The sequence below is a fragment of the Balaenoptera ricei genome, chromosome 2 (genome assembly GCF_028023285.1).
Source record: "Balaenoptera ricei isolate mBalRic1 chromosome 2, mBalRic1.hap2, whole genome shotgun sequence".
Classification (NCBI taxonomy): Eukaryota; Metazoa; Chordata; class Mammalia; order Artiodactyla; family Balaenopteridae; genus Balaenoptera; species Balaenoptera ricei.
Genome location: NC_082640.1, coordinates 12,611,543 through 12,629,908, shown reverse-complemented (window position 1 = coordinate 12,629,908; position 18,366 = coordinate 12,611,543). Strand labels below are relative to the sequence as shown.

General features: G+C 43.7%; 1 protein-coding gene across 1 annotated transcript in view; it reads right to left on the bottom strand.

Moving 5' to 3' along the window:
• The window catches only part of C2H10orf67 (chromosome 2 C10orf67 homolog), a 112,816-nt gene extending 102,542 nt beyond the window's left edge, over positions 1-10,274 (bottom strand). Inside the window, exon 1 of the mRNA XM_059915296.1 lies at positions 9,813-10,274. Coding sequence (XP_059771279.1) covers positions 9,813-9,976 — 164 coding nt within the window. The 5' untranslated portion in view covers positions 9,977-10,274. The remainder of the gene's footprint in view (positions 1-9,812) is intronic.
• Positions 10,275-18,366: the final 8,092 nt, after the last annotated feature.

The window sequence follows — 18,366 nt, the reverse complement described above, 5'->3', positions numbered from 1 at the left end:
TGCAAGTAATAAATCATTCCTTCTCCCAATCTTTGGCTTGGTTGTGTCTTTTGTCTCAACACCCACCAAGAGGTGAACCCAGTTTTGGGGTAACAGTCTTATCACATATCCCATACCCAGTAGAGCTGACCTAGTGGAAAGGTAGAATGGCTTATTGAAGACTCAGTCATGGCAGTTGAGAGACAAATCCACGAAAGGATGTGGTTCTGTCTTATAGGATGTAGTACATGTTTTTAAAGGGGAGCAGAATTTGCCACTCCAAAATATGCCTCGTTGACATAAGGATTATCTTGAGCTAGTTATTTTTAAGAAACTACAGGACTTCCTTGGTGGCGCAGTTGTTAAGAATCCTCCTGCCAATGCAGGGGACATGGGTTCGAGCCCTGGTCCAGGAAGATCCCACAAGCCGCAGAGCAACTAAGCCTGTGTGCCACAACTACTGAGCCTGCACTCTAGAGCCCGTGAGCCACAACTACTGAGCCCACATGCCACAACTACTGAAGCCCGGCACCTAGAGCCCATGCTCCACAACAAGAGAAGCCACTGCAATGAGAAGCCCGGGCACAGCAGCAAAGAGTAGCCCCCGCTCACCACAATTAGAGAAAGCCCGTGCACAGCAACGAGGACCCAATGCAGCCAAAAATAAATAAGTAAATAAATAAATATATTAAATAAATAAATAAAATGGTAAAATATTAAAAAAAAAAAAGAAACTACAGACACAGGAGAAGCTCTGAAAACAGAATAAAATAAACCCTTTTGTAAGAGGCATTTACATTTGTAAGGAAAACCTCTGTTGTAAGCTTGTCTTCCTGGCTGTACCGGGAAGAGGAGAATGACTAAATCTCTAGAAACTCTTATCAATGTAGAAGGCATGGACTTAAAGCTACATAACAACCATCCCCTTGTTTACCATGCTTTTCCTTGGAACCTCCCATAACTGGCTCCATCCTCACCCTCAACATCTTCTTTTGTGTTTAGCTGGAGATGATATTTAAGGTGATGGCATGGGCCATTTCAGGGAGTTATTCAGTTTTCCTGGGTATCTCTCTTGTATACAGGAGGTATGCATGTTATTAAACTTCTGTTGGTGGTATTTTTTTTTCTCCAGTTAATCTGTCTTTTTTTACAGGGTGGGGTGGGGGGGGTCTCAGCCAATAACATAGAAAGGGTAGAAGGAAAATTGCTGGGGGAACCACTAACTGAAACTACCCACCCTAGCCAGACAAGATAGTAGCCACTTGCATGAGTTACCTTGACAACAGGAGGTCCTGGTAAGGAACGTGGAACTAACAAGCTACCACCACCCGTTAGAATTCGGGAAAGGTCAAAAGGAGAGAGGAGATGCAAGCCCATATGTCCTACCAACCTCCCAGAATCCTTCTCGCTGGAATCCGTCTTGGCTGAGCGATGAGCGTTATCACCAGGAAGGACCCTGAGTCAGAATGACTGGCCAGAGACAACCCGGAAACTAACCCCATTACCGTAGAACCCGAGACCGCAAGCCACATGGCAGAGCAGTTCTCCTGGGTTCTCTCACCCTGCTGCTCTCCACCCACGCACCCCTTCCCAATAAAGTCTCTTGCTTTGCCAACATGTGTGTCTCCTCGGACAATTCATTTCTGAGTGTTAGACAAGAGCCCACTCTCAGGCCCTGGAAGGGGTCCCCCTTCCTGCAACAAAATTACTTTTCTTCCTCTACACTTTGAATCAGTACAAGACGCCATCTCTTCCACAGCCACAGGTCCAGAAATTGAGGGGTAAAAGGGGAAGAGGATCCTCTCACTCTTACACCTAATAATCCACCCCTAAAATCACTGCTTTCCTGTCCCAGCAACTTCATGATCTGCTGGCTTGGAGGTCTTAGTTCCCAAGGGGAGAATGCTTCTACCAGGAAGCACAACAATGTTTCCACTGAATTAGATGAGAGTGAATTGAACTGGTACCTGGCCACACTGTGTGATCCTTACACCACTAAACCAAAGGCAGAGGAAGGGGGCACTCTACTGGTTGAAGTGATTAATTCAGATTATCAAGAGGAAAACAGGTTGTTGGTACACAGTGGAGTCAAGAACTATGTCTGGAACCCAGGAGTTTCTCTGGAGTAACTCTCAGCATTTCCATGTCCAACGGCAAATATTAATGGAAAAATACAGCAACTCCCCAAAAACAGACAGGACTTTTGAGGACTCAGGACCTTCAAGAATGACGATATGGATCTCCCAGCTATGTATAGAACCTTGGCTTGCCTGTATCTTTCACCAAGTTCCTTGGCCACTCAACAAGCCATGCCCATGTGAAACGGAGAAGGACCCTATGGTACTTGCCCCACCCCATGTCCTCAGGCTGCATTTTGTCTGTGGAAAAACTTTAGCCAAAGAATAAGTTTAATCAGAGAAGTGAGAAAATGCAGAAACAAAGGAAAACAATCAAAGGAGACCAAATAATAATAGTTTAGTCATTAAGCAAAGTCAAGGACCTTTAGTTCCTCCTTAAGGGCTATAGGTAATATTCTGAGCCATATCCCGTGAGCTGTCTTATAGATACTGAAACCTTCACCAGGTGGAAGAAGTGAACTACGTGATGACCAGGCTGTAGCCATGACGTAAGCTGCCACAATTCCAAGAATTGGCCTCAAAGAAATGGAAACAAACCGACCCTGGAACTGAAGATGAACTGTACCTAAAACAATCGAGATGACACAGGTCAGACCACCGATGACCAATTTCAAGATGACGGTCAGAGCTGACTGCGCTGTTTCTGCGTGTAGCCACCTTGTCTGTCTATAAAGGCTCTTGCCTCCTGATTGTCTGAGTCGGCCTTTGAACAGGCGTCCGCCCTCCCCGCCTCCAGTTGCGGGCCTCCGAAATAAAGCAACCTTTCCTTTCCTACCGACACTTGTCTCTCGACAGTTGGCTTTCCAGCGGCGAGCAGCCGGACCTTGGTAACACATGGACCAGCTCTTGTTACCAGGAAGAGCTAAATCAGACTCCATGTTGGATCTGTTTCTTTTATTTTAACCTTTGCTTCCCGTTGCTTTTGTTCACTAAAAGGATACTCTCTATACATAATGGCCTGCCTTGGGGAACCCTGCCCCTCTGCCTGAATGTTAAACAAAAGTGCCTTTGTTCAGGGAAACATCCTGACCCTGTCCACTTGTGAATGGCTGCAAGAAAGAAGAAATTAACACATCCCCTCCCTGAGGCTGGCCTTTCCAGGAGATATTTGCAAGACTTCTGGCCTTTTTACTTTACTTCCTCACCTCCTCCCCCTCTCTGTTCCATCAAAGAATCAAAGAAACTGGCATCCAAACCCCGATAAGATGGGTTTTTTTTGGAGATATTAGTCTCCCATCTTTTCCGTCTGCCGGCTTTCCAAATGAAGTCATGTTCCTTGCCTCAACACCTTGTCTCCCGATTTACTTGCCTGTGGTACGGCGAGCAGAGAGAGCTTGGACTCGGTAACACTCTGGTCAGCACCCCCTGGCAGATGTCTCCACCACCAGCCGCATCCTCTCCCAAGAGGTGTTAATCTCAGCATTTGGTGGGGTGGGAGCCTGCTAAATCTAGTCCCTTCTGCTCTTACGCCTCCTCTGCCCTTGGGGTCACAGCTGCATTTGCATTCACTAGGACAATGCTGCTGAGGGTCTTTTATCACCTTTACCACCTTTTACTAGTTAAAAATCCTCTTTAATATTTAATAAGAAACGGGAAATGTTTGTTCCCTGTTCAAATACTGGTGAGGTTTCTGCCTCCTGTTTGGACTCTGAGTGCTACATCAATACAATAAATACAAACAACCACCTAAACTTAACCTGTTTCTTTATATTCTGCAACGCCTCCCATTTAACAGAACTCAGTGACTCACCCTTCCAGCCTGGAAATGCAATCCTTTACCCTTTCCAGCACCAAGCGGTTCCTTTTTACTACTCAGTTGCATTTTTCAATAAGCTTGACCACGTATGTTCTTTCCTTCCTTCCCACTTTAAGCAAAAGATCTGTGGTAGGTGGTAAATTATGAATGTGAGTAGGTTTTATGATAAATATATAATGTTACATGTCAATTATATCTCAAAGCTAGAAAAAAAAATAGAGGTGCAAAAAAAAAAAACCCACCCCAAATACATATATCTTCAGGATATGATTTAGAAACTTGGAATAATGTTTTCAGCTATTCTGTCTGATGTCACAATATTATAGTAATACAGTATGATATTTTAAAACCAGGTTCAAGAATTTTATAGATACCTCCTCCAGGGTGTCTAGAAATAATATTAGTGCCTATTTACTCTGTTAAAGAGAAAACCACAGGCTCAAAATGGCATTACTTGTTCTAAAGCCCATGATACCAAATCTAGACTTAATACTTGACTTAATTGCAGTTTCAACCTTCCCCAGAAATGTAACCCTAATCAGCAGTCTGGAATTTTCTGGTCAGCACCAAGAAGATAATCTGTCATGGGGGTGTGGGGGGCTCTCCATTCCGCCCCCAGAGGAAGAAGAGGCAATCTGCATGATAAAACCCCTGCCTTTCCCTTTCCCGCAAAAGATAAACCCTAGCCTAAAAGCAATGCTTTCTTCTCTTTCACTAATAGCTCTTTTTCCTATAGAAACCTCCCATTTTGTACAACCCCCTTGGAGCACCCTTCTAATTGCTAGACAGAATGCTGCCCAATTCATGAATCACCTAATTAAACCAATTAGATCATCAAATCTACTGGGTTGAATTTTTTTTTTTTTTAAAACTATTGAATGCGGACTTCCCTGGTGGCGCAGTGGTTAAGAATCCGCCTGCCAATGCAGGGGACACGTGTTCCAGCCCTGGTCCCGGAAGATCCCCCGCATGCTGCGGAGCAACTAAGCCTGCGAGCCACAACTACTGAGCCCGCGTGCTGCAACTACTGAAGCCGCACGCCTAGAGCCCGTGCTCCGCAACAAGAGAAGCCACCACAATGAGAAGCCTGCGCACCGCAACGAAGAGTAGCCCCCGCTCAACGCAACTAGAGAAAACCCACGCGCAGCAACGAAGAGCCAACGCAGCCAAAAAAAACAAAACAAAACAATTGAACGTTTAACTTGTCCTATGTGCTTAGTCAAGATATACGTCTTAACACACACACATTCTTCTCAGGTTATCTACCCTTCTTGTTCTGAAGATATGGAAGCTGAGGCTCAAAGACTGTAAGTACAGTAAGTCCCCTAATACGAACCTTCAAGTTGCGAAGGTTAATCTAAAAATCACAAGCCTGGGAATTCCCTGGTGGTCCAGTGGTTAGGACCCCACGCTCTCACTGCTGAGGGTGCTGGTTCAATCCCCGGTTGGGGAACTATGATCCTGCGAGCCACATGGCATGGCCAAAAAAAACCCCAAAAACAAAAAACCACAAGCCTGTAGTGACAGAGTCTTACCCTCCATCCCTGGTGAGAACAGGCCTATGGCTCTACTATCCCTAACTGGTCCTAACTTTTTGAATGACTGATTTAGAAAGTTCTGGCTCATTCAGAATCTAAGTGAAACATGAAAGTTCATTCTTCAGCTTCCCATCAAATTCCAAATGTCTCTAATTTTAGATAACAACCCCTCTGCCTAGAACGGAAACCAACATCACAACAAACTAAGTGGTTCCTACACAGTCCTTATTTACAGGTTTAACAGTTTGATTTCTGAATAATAGCTTAGTTGTTATGCATAAAATACTGTCTTGGAAAAATAGCAATTACAGGGTTTTTTTCAAATAAATTAGATCCAAAATTAACATGTTAACTCATAGAAAATAGATCCATGAATATTTATTAATAGAATGCAATGACACATCTCACTAAATCCTAGAATAATCTATCCTAACAAATGCTCATTAATGAATTAGTCAAAGAAAGTGGCATTAAGTGCACCAAAATTTCACTATGGTGTACTGCTCAATTTTAACTAAGGAAAATATTGCTTCCACCTTTTTCCTCTTCAAAGAGCACACAACTTTGATGTGCCCCAAGGCTCACACACTTCTTTTCAGTCACTGCCTGGGTGATCTGACCAAGTTTCCCAGCTCTAGGTGCATCTTTGTGCCAATTACCCCCACAATGGTACAGCCATCCTGGGCCTCTCTTCTGAACTTTAGGCTTTAAAGGTAGCAGAATACGGCACCCCGAAATATGCCCCTTTAGCGTAAGGATTATTTTGAGCTAATTATTTTTGAGAAACTGCAGACACAGGTGAAGCCCTGGAAACAGAGTAGAAGTTACCCCTTTGTAAGAGAAATTTACATTTATAAAGGAACTCTCCATTTGTGTCTTCCTCTCCTACCAGGAAGATGACTCTAACTCACAAAATAATCTTATTAAAGGAGAAGACACCCCTTTAAATCTGCATAACAGACCTTACCCTTTTTTAGGGAACTTCTTGGTAACCTCCCATAACTGGCCTCCCTCCACCCTACATCTTTCTTTTGTCTTCAGCTGAAGATGGTATTTAAAGCAGTGGCTTGGGCCATCTTGGAGTTTTACTCATTTTTGCTGGGTAACTCCTAGGTATACATGAGACATGTTTGTTTTCCTCTTGTTAATCTTTTATAACCGGGGCTGTCTCAGCCAAGAACTCAGAAGAGTACAGGGTAAATTACTGTTCCTTCTCTAAAGACTCACATAACCAGCTACCAACTTAACAGCCTAGATGGATGGCTAAGAGTTACATCTGAGATATTATGTCCAAAAGTAAGCTTATGATATTCCCCCCAAAGCTATTTGTGTCCTAGTCTTCTCCATCCCAGTTCATGGCAACTCCATCCTCCCAGTTAGCCAGCTCCCACTCTGTGCCTATCAGTCCTACCTTCAACATCGATCTAGAACCTGACTAGTCTCACCACCTCCAACTCCTGCTACCACCACGGTCATTTTTCACCAAGCATATTGTCCTAGCCCCTTAACTGGTTTCCCTGTTTCTACCCATGTCCTCACTATAGTCTGATATCAAAACAATTGCCAGAGTAATTCTGTTGAAAGGTAAACCAGATTATGTCATTCCTCTCCTCCAATCCCCTCATGTCTTCCCATCTGTGACAGTGTGATTTATAATAAAAATATATATATTTTGGTCTTCATCCGTGCTTCCTGCCTCACAGCAGCCCAAACCCTTGGAATTTCCTAAGCGACAAGCACAATGAGAGAATATTTCGTTATACTGATAACATTTGGTCTTCTGTCCTCAGTTCCTGAAATAGTGGAAAAAGGTGAACGGGGTGTCTTTGGCTATTCGTGAGAAGCCCCTTTCAACCACACCTGATTTTATGTGAATGAGGTGACTTTTGAAAAGCCCCTAAGGATGGAGGTGGTTGCCAGGGGAACCAACCATGATGAGAGGGTTAGAACTTTCCATCCCAACCCCCAATTCCACCTCTGGAGAGGGCTGGAGGTTGAATCAATCACAAAAAGTCAATGATTTGATCAATTCTGCCCATGCAATGAAGCCTTCATAAACATCCCTGAATTACACAGTTCAGAGAGCTTCCAGGTTGATGAACAAGAATGAACTCATGTGCCAGGAGGGTGGTGCACCCCAAACTCCACAGGGACAGAAGCTCTTGTGCTCCAGACCCTTCCAGACCTCGCCCTATGTATCTTCCTCTGGCTCTTCATTCATATCCTTTAATATTCTTTGTAATAAACCAGTAACCGAGTAGGTAAACTGGATTCTTGAGTCCTGTGAGCCACTCTAGCAAATCAACTGAACTTGAGGAACCTCTGAGTTATAGCTGGTTGTCAGAAGCACAGGTGACAAGCTGGACTTGCAATTGGCCTCTGAAGAGGGAGGACAGGGGCAGTCTTGTGGGACTGAGCCCTTAACCTATGGAATCTGACACTATCTCCAGTTAAACTACAGGACACAAGAACAAAATAGTGGTTACCAGTAGGGAGAGGGAAAGAGGGAGGGGCAACACAGGGGTAGGGGATTAAGAGGTACAAACTATTAAGTAAGCTACAGGATATAATGTACAACATGGGGAATATAGCCAATATTTTATAAGAACTGTAAGAAGAGTATAACATTTAAAAATTGTGAATCACTATATTGTACACCTGTAACTTACATAATATTGTACAGCAACTATACTTCAATTAAAAATAAATAAATAAGCAAACTACAGGACACACCCAGTCAGTGTCTGCTGAGAACTGGAGAATTGCTTGGCGGTGTTGAAAAAACACATCTGACCACCTCATTCAAGGTCAATGCTGAAGTCCTTACAAGGATCTAGGTCCCAGGCCATCCGGCACCATCCCCTTACCTCTGACCTCAGCTCCACTGCTCTCTCCTCTCCCCCTGCTCCAGACGCACCAGCCTCCTGGTGACACCCACGCCCACTCTCCTCTGCTTCCTGTCTTGCCTGGAACACTTTGTTCCCTGAGAGGGTTCCCCCTCCAGCCTGCAGGTCTTCCCCCCAAAGTCATCTCCAAGAAGCCTTCCTTGACCACAGTATCTAAAATTACAACCTCCTTCCCCACTCCACACACGATTTCTTCGGCTCTGTTTTCCCCTTAGCACTCACCACCACTTAACTTATTTATTATAGAGTCTGCTTGTTTATCGCTGGTTTCCTGACTAGAACTAAACTTCACAAAGGACGGGCTTATGTTGGTCTGTGGACCGCTGCTTCCTCACGGGCTGATTCTTCCCTCATTCCGGGACTGCAGTCAGTACTGAGCCTCTCCCGCTCACACCAGACACCTGAGCACCAGCACAGTCCCCCCCCCCGGCACTGCAGGTGAAGAGAAACTCACCCGGGCATCAGTGGCTCCTTTGTTCACGCAGCAAGCACTAACTGAGCCCCCGGCACTGTCAGTCTGGCCGCTGAGCACCGCCAGTGCGTTTTGCTGGAGAAGCGCCCCACCACGGAATGCTGCGGAACCCAGGGCAGGAAGTCATTCCTCTCAGCCAACCACTAGAACAGGCGAGACGCTGTGCCCACCGAGCTTACCGTCCGCTGCTGCCAACATGTGTTTTCACAACCACCGATCAACCAGGTTCGGATCTCTTTTAACAAACGCACCCACTTAATACAGTTGAGCGGGGGCAGCTGGTCTGGCGGCACCATTTCACTGCGTCGCCCCCCACCACTGGGCTCTGGTCCCTTCTTCCCACTCGGGAGCGGCCGCAGTGGGCGGGGCTTGCCTCTCAGCCAGCCCACCGGGCACCACGAGGCCCTTGTCTTAGGGCCTCCACAGCAGCCAACCTAGTGCAGGCCACTTACGGATTTCAAAAGGTTTTTAGAAAGAAAAGTACCTTTTTTTTTTTTTTTTCCCCCGAGAAATATCAGCTCTACATTATCCAAATAAAACTGGAGCAGAGGGGGGCAAAGAAGGATTATGAGATGGAAAAACTATAGAGAAGGGTCAATAACAGATAGTTACATTGGCAAACACTTCTGTGGTACTATGTACGCTATATGTATGGCATTCTTACAAACACCTTACTCAGATTAACTCACTGGATGTTCGCTATGAACTATTAAGGAGGCACTATGCGTCACCATCACCATCGCGGCTGCTTCCCCGATGAGATAACGAGGCACACAGAAGTCAGCTAACTCGCCCAACTCTTGGGCCCTGTAGCGTGTCATTAGGATTCGAACCCAGGCAGTCTGGCTCCAGAGTCCGTGCTTAGTGTACAGTAGTACATTTTAGAAATCAAAACAGCAGCCCTGTGGCCTGGAGCCAGGAGCCCGCGGAGCGGTGGAGCGCGGGAAGGGGCGCGGCGCGCCGGGTTGACCTGCGGGAGGGGCAGGCAGCGCGGGCCGGGGCGCCGCAGCTCGCGCCGGTCACCTGGGGCTGAACTGGAATTGCTCAATAGTGGACTCGAGGTTCTCGATGATCTTCCAGCACTCCTCGGTCTCGGGTGCGTCGGCACAGCTCTCCATCGGAGCCGCGGAGGTGGCAGCTGGGCCGGGCGCCTCCCGCCGAGTCCAGGACCCGGCGTTCGTTGCCATGGCGACTCCCGGGGAACCGGCAGAGCGCCGGAATCCTGAGGGCGCGGGCGCCGCGGGCGGCCTGGAGACTGCCCGGGAGTCGACGCGCTGCCGCTTCCACGGCCCGCCTGGCTCACGGCTTCCTGCTCTCGGTTCGCACGGGCCAGGCCGCCGCTGACATGTCCCCAGGAGAGCCGGACTCCTGTAGAAAACCCTGCGGCAGCCCACCACGCCCCGAACTCTCCGCGCCTTCTCCTGTGCTAAAGCTCTGAGCTCAGCCTCCTGCGAGGCCCGCGCACTAGGGGGCGTGGATGCCTGAGCTGTTCTCCTACGTCAACACCCCTCGCCTCGCGACGTTAGACGGAAGCTCGACGGCCCTCGCTTTCCCGACCTTCCTCCCTGTGCTAAAGGTCAGCTTCCGGGAGGATGAAAAATAGTGCACCCATCTAATAACGATGCCCTTTGCATAATGAGCCTTGCGCTCTCAGAGCAATCCCATAATAAGAGGGAAGCAGGCAGCCTGATGAATTGCCTATACCTGCTAGTTGGCCACAAACCTAAGTGTTCGTGGACAAAAAAATTTTTTGCAGAGATTAATCAGGTTTACATTCCTATTTAATATGAAAGGTCAGAACTAACGCATCGTTTTAAGCTATATCGTGTTGTGTGGAATTCATTTTTACTGCTTCTACAATAGTAAGTTCCTTATAGTGAAACTGTTGCTAATCCTTTATTTTAAATTATGTACCACTCATTGACAATGATAGCAAACATCTATTCTGATATCATCAATATGTCATTGCCTGGTTTTAGAACTAAGTAATTTCAGTTTAGAACTAAGCATTTCAATCTGTTGTCTACAGGAAAACAAAATATTTTCTTCTCTCTCATAATAATTATGTAAAAAGTAGTTAGTTTGGTATTGGATGCTCAAAATACAAAGAATAAATCACTGTAGCATTATCACTACTCTATATTTAAAGACAAAGATGAAAAGTCCCAAATGCCAAACAAAATTCATAACCAGTGTCAACACAGTCTTCCGTGAAGATTCATTTTTCCTTCGGGAAGTTGAAGAAAGGAGAAAAAGAGCTACTTTTACTCTATGGTGGTTTTTATTTTCAAAATCTAACTTCTAAGTCTACGTAGGAAAATTTTACTATATAATGAAAAGAGTATTTTAAAAATATATGCATATGTAAGTGTAATATATGTATAAATTAAATTGTCTTAAGTGAATTTTTATTTTACCACAATGCATATGAAATTTTTTAAATGAGTAAAATTCCAAGTTAAAAAGCCTGATCCATTTTTAACCAGGCCAAGATAGAGAAAAGACTGACAAGCTGTTGGCTGTTTCACTAATGCAATGCTAAATGAATATTTTGAAACTGAGGAGGGAGATCTCGCAGTAGATTTCATGAGTCATTGGTCAGCTCTGTGCAGTGTTTGTTGACCTATAGGGATTGCATAGTTACACCATCCCACAAAAACATGTACTGAACAAAACCTCTTTGTTTGCCCATGCTATATAGCATATCAAGGAGCTTCAGATTTCAGTGTCTAGGAGACCAAGTTATGATGATGATTGTTTTTTGAAACTATGAACTACATAACGCTTCTTATCAGTTACCTACATTTATCTCTCAGGTGTTCTGCCTTATAAAATTGTTCATTTCAGATCATATTCCCGCCTCCAATACTGTCACTGTCAGAGAATTTATTATACTAAATGCAGGCCTTTTGTATCACGTGTTGAGTTCATTGATGGTTGTTAATGGAAAGCTTGTGAGCTCTGGATTAAACATTAAAAAAAAATGGTAGCTCTGAAACTTGTTTTAGTACATTGGGAAAGGTTTTTGTTTTTGTTTTTGTTTTAACATCTCCGAGCCTCTCTTTTCTCACCAGTATAAACTAGATAATTAACCTGTCTCTGGGTGGTTGGAAATAATCCATAAAGCAAGAAAAGCAGGCAGCACATAAAACACACTGCAAGTCGAATGCTAACCAGGCCTTCAAAGAGTGTGTTCCTTCCTTCTAAACCACAGCCGAGGAATGTAGTATTTAAAGTTTTCCATTTTAAAAAAGTTGAATATTTCATAAGCGAAAATAATTTTTACTTGCTAAATTAATAGGACTAAGGCCCCAATTTTAAATTTTCAAGTGCTTCTCTGAAACATGTATAAATTTAATGTGTCCTTATATGAAAATATCACCTACCAATTATTAAAAATGTAAACATCTCAGATGAAATAGCATGAGGATTTGATTGAGTCAAGTGCTGGCTCTAAACATAGTAATTTATATATTGCAATTGGATATTATCAGTTCTAGAGTCTAGTAAAAGTAAAAGCCAAGAGGGTTTCAGTGAAGGTTTGTAATTTAAATTCTTTCTAGAGCGTCATCCTGCGTAAAGTGCTTATTTTTCTTTTATCATCAGCTGTAATCTAAGATTATGTGGTACAGGCTCTGTTATGTAAACTTGTTTTATGTCGTGCTTCATCCAGAACCAAAGTTCTTAAATAAAGAGTTGTAACAGGAAATAGCAAGGCCCTTAGCCAGGACAATATTATGCTACTAAATCCTTCATGGAAAAACTCCTGAGACTAGATCATTTTAATGTCTTAAATTTTGCTGCCATGAGATAACATGTCCACTCTTATAAAAATCCATCAGTAAGTGTTTGTTGTCTGGCTAAAGCTGAAAACCAAATGAGAAGCATGATAGGGAGTTTGGACAGGAGTAACTTTGATATGGAACTTAGATCTTAACTGCCAAATGCCCTTGATTGCTGTAGTAAAGGGTATCCTCTATTTAAAGCTAAGTTTAGAAGGGAAATCAGTAAAAATGTAAAAACAATGGTAGAATTTAGCCATCTGCAGAAGTGAGTCTATCTGAGATGGGGATTCCCTGGCGGTCCAGTGGTTAGGACTCCCCGCTTCCACTGCAGGGGGCACGGGTTCCATCCCTGGTCGGGGAACTAAGATTCCCCCAAGCCAGATGGCGCGGGCAAAAAAAAAAAAAAAAAAAAAGTGAGTCCAGGGGCTTCCCTGGTGGCTCAGTGGTTAAGAATCCGCCTGCCAATGCAGGGGACACGGGTTCAAGCCCTGGTCTGGGAAGATCCCACATGCCACGGAGCAACTAAGCCCTTGCACCACAACTACTGAGCCCACGCGCCACAACTACTGAAGCCCGGGCGCCTAGAGCCCGTGCTCCGCAGCAAGAGAAGCCACCGCGATGAGAAGCCCACGCATTGCAACGAAGACCCAATGCAGTCAAAAATAAATTAATTAAATAAATTAAAAAAAAAAAAAAAGCAGTGAGTCCATTTGAGAGAAGATTTATGAACCTGGGGCTGAAGGGAATTTGGGAAATCTCCAAGTCTGGTCATGTGACCACAGTGGATCTTCATGCCTGGGAGATAGGACATCTGTAACATGTCCACTGTAATATATAGTGAGGTGGTTCAGGAAAGGTAGAAGTCTGAATGGAGAGTAATAAAAAGGCAGTTACCGTATTTCATGTAATCTATCCAAAGGTGTTAAAAATGTGAATCTTAGAATCAGTGAAAGAAGGTATAGTAAGAATTTATCAAACAGAAATCTGTTCAGGGCGCTCCATTTCATCACATCATAGAGGGATCTAGTCTCATAAGATGTGGAACACTCATCAGGCTTTTCCATAACTTGGATAAAGTACCTGTATAGTACCATCTAGTTCTCTGTTCTTTCTCCAGTGTCACAAGGCAGCTTGCCAATAACTAATCCAGACTCACAGGTACATAGATTTCCAAGAAAGAATTGGTGTAAACAGCAAAAATGTGACTTTGGTTAGTGTGAGTATTCATCTATAGCCTGACCTAACGAACTGATAAAATACAGGATTTAGACCCGCCTTCACGAGGGCTAGACTCAGAGGCAAGGCTTTCCCCACAACAAACCTGCAAGTCAGCCTTTGCCTGGGCAGTCAGCCCAGCTCATTAACATCCTGTAACTGCAGTTTTAGGCATCCGTCGTTGTCCTTCAGCTTCAAACCCTATCTTGGAAAAGTGGTAGGAAAAAAATACAAATTTAGCAATTTTGAGAACTAGCAGAGAACAGGGGCATAGGAGAATACAGTAACATGAAACCCAGGTTGTTATTGTTACAATATATGTTTATTTACCTGGAAATACTTTAGTGTACACTGAGAGGTATTATGTACATGTGACATGGGTTATGCTATAACCAAGCATGTAACCAAGGTGCTGATCAGGGGCACACAATCCAGGGATGGTCCACCCACCGTGGCTTATCAGGACGCCCACACGACAGAAGGGACTACTTCAAGCTCTGCTGTTAACTGTTCTAAACCAACAAGCCACACTGTGCCAGTTAATATATGGCATGTCAGCAGTGGGTTTTTATTGAATGTAGTGGTCTATTGACTATCATGGTAGATGTTAGAAGCAGGCGTGAACTGGTGAATTTAAAGATCTTCAAGCTATGTAAGTCAGCTAACATCGTTCATAAATCCTCCCACCCTTGCAGGAACAGTATGCAAGGACCTCAGGAAGGCTGTAACTTAAACCCTGAGGGATGGGGCTTGACCCCTTGCCTTCTGTCCAGCCTTTGCTGTAGAGTTGCCCGATGCCCACTGAAAGGGCCTAGGAGCTTGCTTCTGGAAAGTTATCACATCTGCTTCAAGGGAACCATCCACTCCTGGCAGTAGTCAGAACACCTGAAAGAACAGAAAGGTGGGACTTTGTGGACCTCTCTGAACAGGCTGCATAAACTGTTTGGGCCCTGCTTGCTAATGAGTGTTTTTTAATTTCTCTTTTGTTTGTTTTTGCTTTTGTTTTTGAATGTTTTTTAAATAAATGTCTGAGACTTGCTTTCATTATAAGCTGAGAGCAAGGTTGTGGGGAAATAGCTAACCTTGACCTTCATCAAACTCCTTTAAAGGATACAGCATTTATCTAAAGAAACCTAAGAATTGCATGTGACCAAATTAGGTCAGTTTTTTGGGAAGCCAGAGAAATCATAAAAACTTCCTTAATATGACTGATTTTGATGTATAAAATCTGTTTCTTATTCATCCTTGTATCCCCAGGACAACCCATGCCATCCACATAGTAGGTGTTCATTAAGTATTTATCAAGTGAATCAATGACTAACTCTGAAATAAGTTCTTTAAAAAGGCCATTCCTAAAGAGTTGTATACCTAGTAGTTGACACCAAGAGAACTAGGCAGGCAAATCCTGTTGGCTGCTTTCTAAAGGGTAGGCTGAGAGATTAATCCAAGATGCCAGTGCCTGATGGTTGCAGGAATTCATGTGCAACCAAGGGAGAAACAAGATATTTCAGGCCAGAGAGATCTTCATGTTTTGCTGCCTCCTTCACGAAAAAGGAAACCCCTTCTTTCTTCAATGTATAAGTGAGGAGAGGGAGAGGATTGCAAATGAGAACTTCCCATCAGGAAATTCTAGGGCTAGGTTCAAGCCACCGATTGAAGAGACTGGCCCAGTAAGGAGACATGATATGTGTCTGTGACTGTTAGTTTTATGTGTCAATTTGGCTGGGCCATGGTACCCAGATCCGTGGTCAGAGATTATTCCAGATATTTCTGTGGGGGGGTGGTTTTGGATGAGATTAACATTTAAATCGGTGGATTCTGAATAAAGCCTATTATCCTCTGAAATGTGGGTGGGCCTCACCCAATCAGTTGAAGGCCCAGCTAGAACAAAAGACTGTCCTCTACCTGAACAAGAGGGAATTCTGCAGCAGATGATCTTCGGGCTTGAACTTGGACATTGACTCTTTCTTGAGTCTTCAGCCTGATGATCTTCAAATTAGAACAGTAGCATCAGCTCTCCTCTGGGTCTATAGCCTGTTGGTCCACCCTGCAGATTTTGGATTTGCCAGTCTCCATAATCATGTGAGTCAATTTCCTAAAATAAATCTATCTATATACTATATTATATACAATCATCCTATTGGTTCTATTTCTCTGGAGAACCCTAACAGAGTGACCAATGAAAAATTAACAAATTAATCAGAGGATACCATTATATTCTTTGTAGCACTTAATGCTGATAATTGTAAATGTGATGGTTAATTTTATATCAACTTGACTGGGCTAAGGGATGCCCAGAGAGCTGCTAAAACATTATTTCTGGGTGTGTCCGTGAGGGTGCCTCCAGAAGAGATTAGCATTTGAATGGGTAGACTGAGTAAAGATCCCCCCTCACCAAGGTGGGCAGGCATTATCCAATCTGTTGAGGAACTGTATAGAACAAAAAGGTGGAGGAAGGGTGAATTTGCTCTCTGCTTGGGCTTGGACATCTATCTTCTCTCGTCCTCAGACATGGATGCTCTTGGCTCTCAGGCCCCCAGACTTAGACTGGCACTTAACTCCATCGGCTCCCAGTTCTCGGGCCTCCAGGTTTGGTACAGAACTATATCACCAGCCTTCTTGGTCCTCCAGTTTGGTCCTCCTCAATCTACAGTAGATGGTGGGACTTCTCAGCTTCCATAGTCACATGAGCCAATCCTTCATAATAAATCTTTCTCTATATCACTTATATCCCATTGTTTCTGTTTCTCTGGAGAACCCTGACCAATACAGTAAGTATACTAAAAGGACTGAGAAAAATAATTATTACAAGTCTAACATTTACTGAGTGCTGACAATGCCAGGAACTTTTCTAAGCACTCAACACACTAATTTAGTTGATTACTCGCAATTTAAAAAGGAGAAATGGAGACACCAAGAGGTGGATTTACTTGCCCAAGTTCACAGAGCTTGCAAGGGTAAGCTCTGTGCACTTGGGCTCTGAACACTGACGGTCACACTCCAGAGCCTACACACTTAATTGTTATGCTATATTGCTTCACCAAATTGTCATGAGGAACAAATTATTTAGTTCTTCCCATGATGTTAGTTTTGGCAAATGGCCTGAGAATTCTCTCTAAAGCTGTCAGGCCCATATCGGCAACTTAATTATGAATCTATGTTGCTAGGGCTGCTTTAGAGAATCAAATACATTAGCACACTGTCTACCAGACCCCACTTACTGGGAAAATTCACCTTTGTGCAATATTAGTGAGAATAAGAAATGAAGCAAAAAGATGTGTATCCTTAGAAGCTACAAAGTTCGTGCTGAGGACCTATTTGCTTTACTCCTAGGAAAGCTTCTTAACCTCTTACTCAGACCCTATATATCCTAACCATCATGTACAATTCTAACAGTCTGATATCTGCTTTCTACCTCTACAGCCAATAAAAGCTGGGGGACGAGCTGCTGAAAATGATCAGGACATTGACAGCAATGAAAGGTAACGGCTGGCACAAAAAAGACTGTAAAAAATTCATAACAAAAATTCAGATCACATGGGAGGCTTAGGCCACTGTGAGTAACAAAGAGACTTATACTCATCACTGGCCCTGAGGCCATCACTGTAAAATAACTAAGGTTCATAATAATGACCACGAGTCACTTATTCTCCTTAATGCAACCATTTTAACACACTCTTTAAAAGGCCGGTGTGTGTATAAAACAGTTTAAAAAATATTGTCTCAATTCTACAAGTTGTTCTAGCTTGATTCATTCTCTGAGATGATTTTCTGTAAGCTGAAATTTCATTTTATTCCTTAAATGATAGGTAACATTTCTCTGCCATTGGCATGGGATTGCTTTGCGGTGTTGAAATGTCAGAGTTTTCAGAGCTGAAGGGACCTTAGAGCTGGTATACTTTAGTCCACTCACTCAAGGACTTACAGGTAGTTAGGCCACAGCTACATCCAGGATTTCTTTATCCGTTGGTCTGTCACAGTGTATCAGTGTATTAGGCTGTTATGCTACAGCAACAACCAATCCTAAATCTCAGTGACTCAATACAACAAAAATTAATTCCTTATTCACACTACAAGTCCCACAGAGTTGGCAGGAAGTTCTGCTCCACACAGCAACTTAGGGATCCAGCTGATAGAAGCTTTGTCTATCTGGAACACAAGGCCTCTTGAGTCACTTTACCAAGAAAAAGAAGGAGAAAGTGTCAGGCACCAGTTATTAAATACATTGGCCCCTTCCACCCACTCCATTGATCAGAGAGAGTCACGGGGCTCCATCAATTGCAAAGGCAACTGAAAAGTCTATTCTTCCAAGTGCTCAGGAGGTAGAGGGGAACTGATGTTGGGGAGCACTAGTAATATCTACCAGGATTCCTTCCATCACATCACCCTTCTTAAGTAACTTTGCGAACAAGGTAGTGATGGAGATAATAGCAATGATGAAGATGATGATGGTGATGATGTTGATGATGATGATGGTAACATCTGATGTTTGCACAGGTCCTTAAGGTCCAGAAAATGCTTCTCTCATTTGCGTTATTATTATTATTCTTTTTTTTAAAAAAACAAGCTTTGGCAAG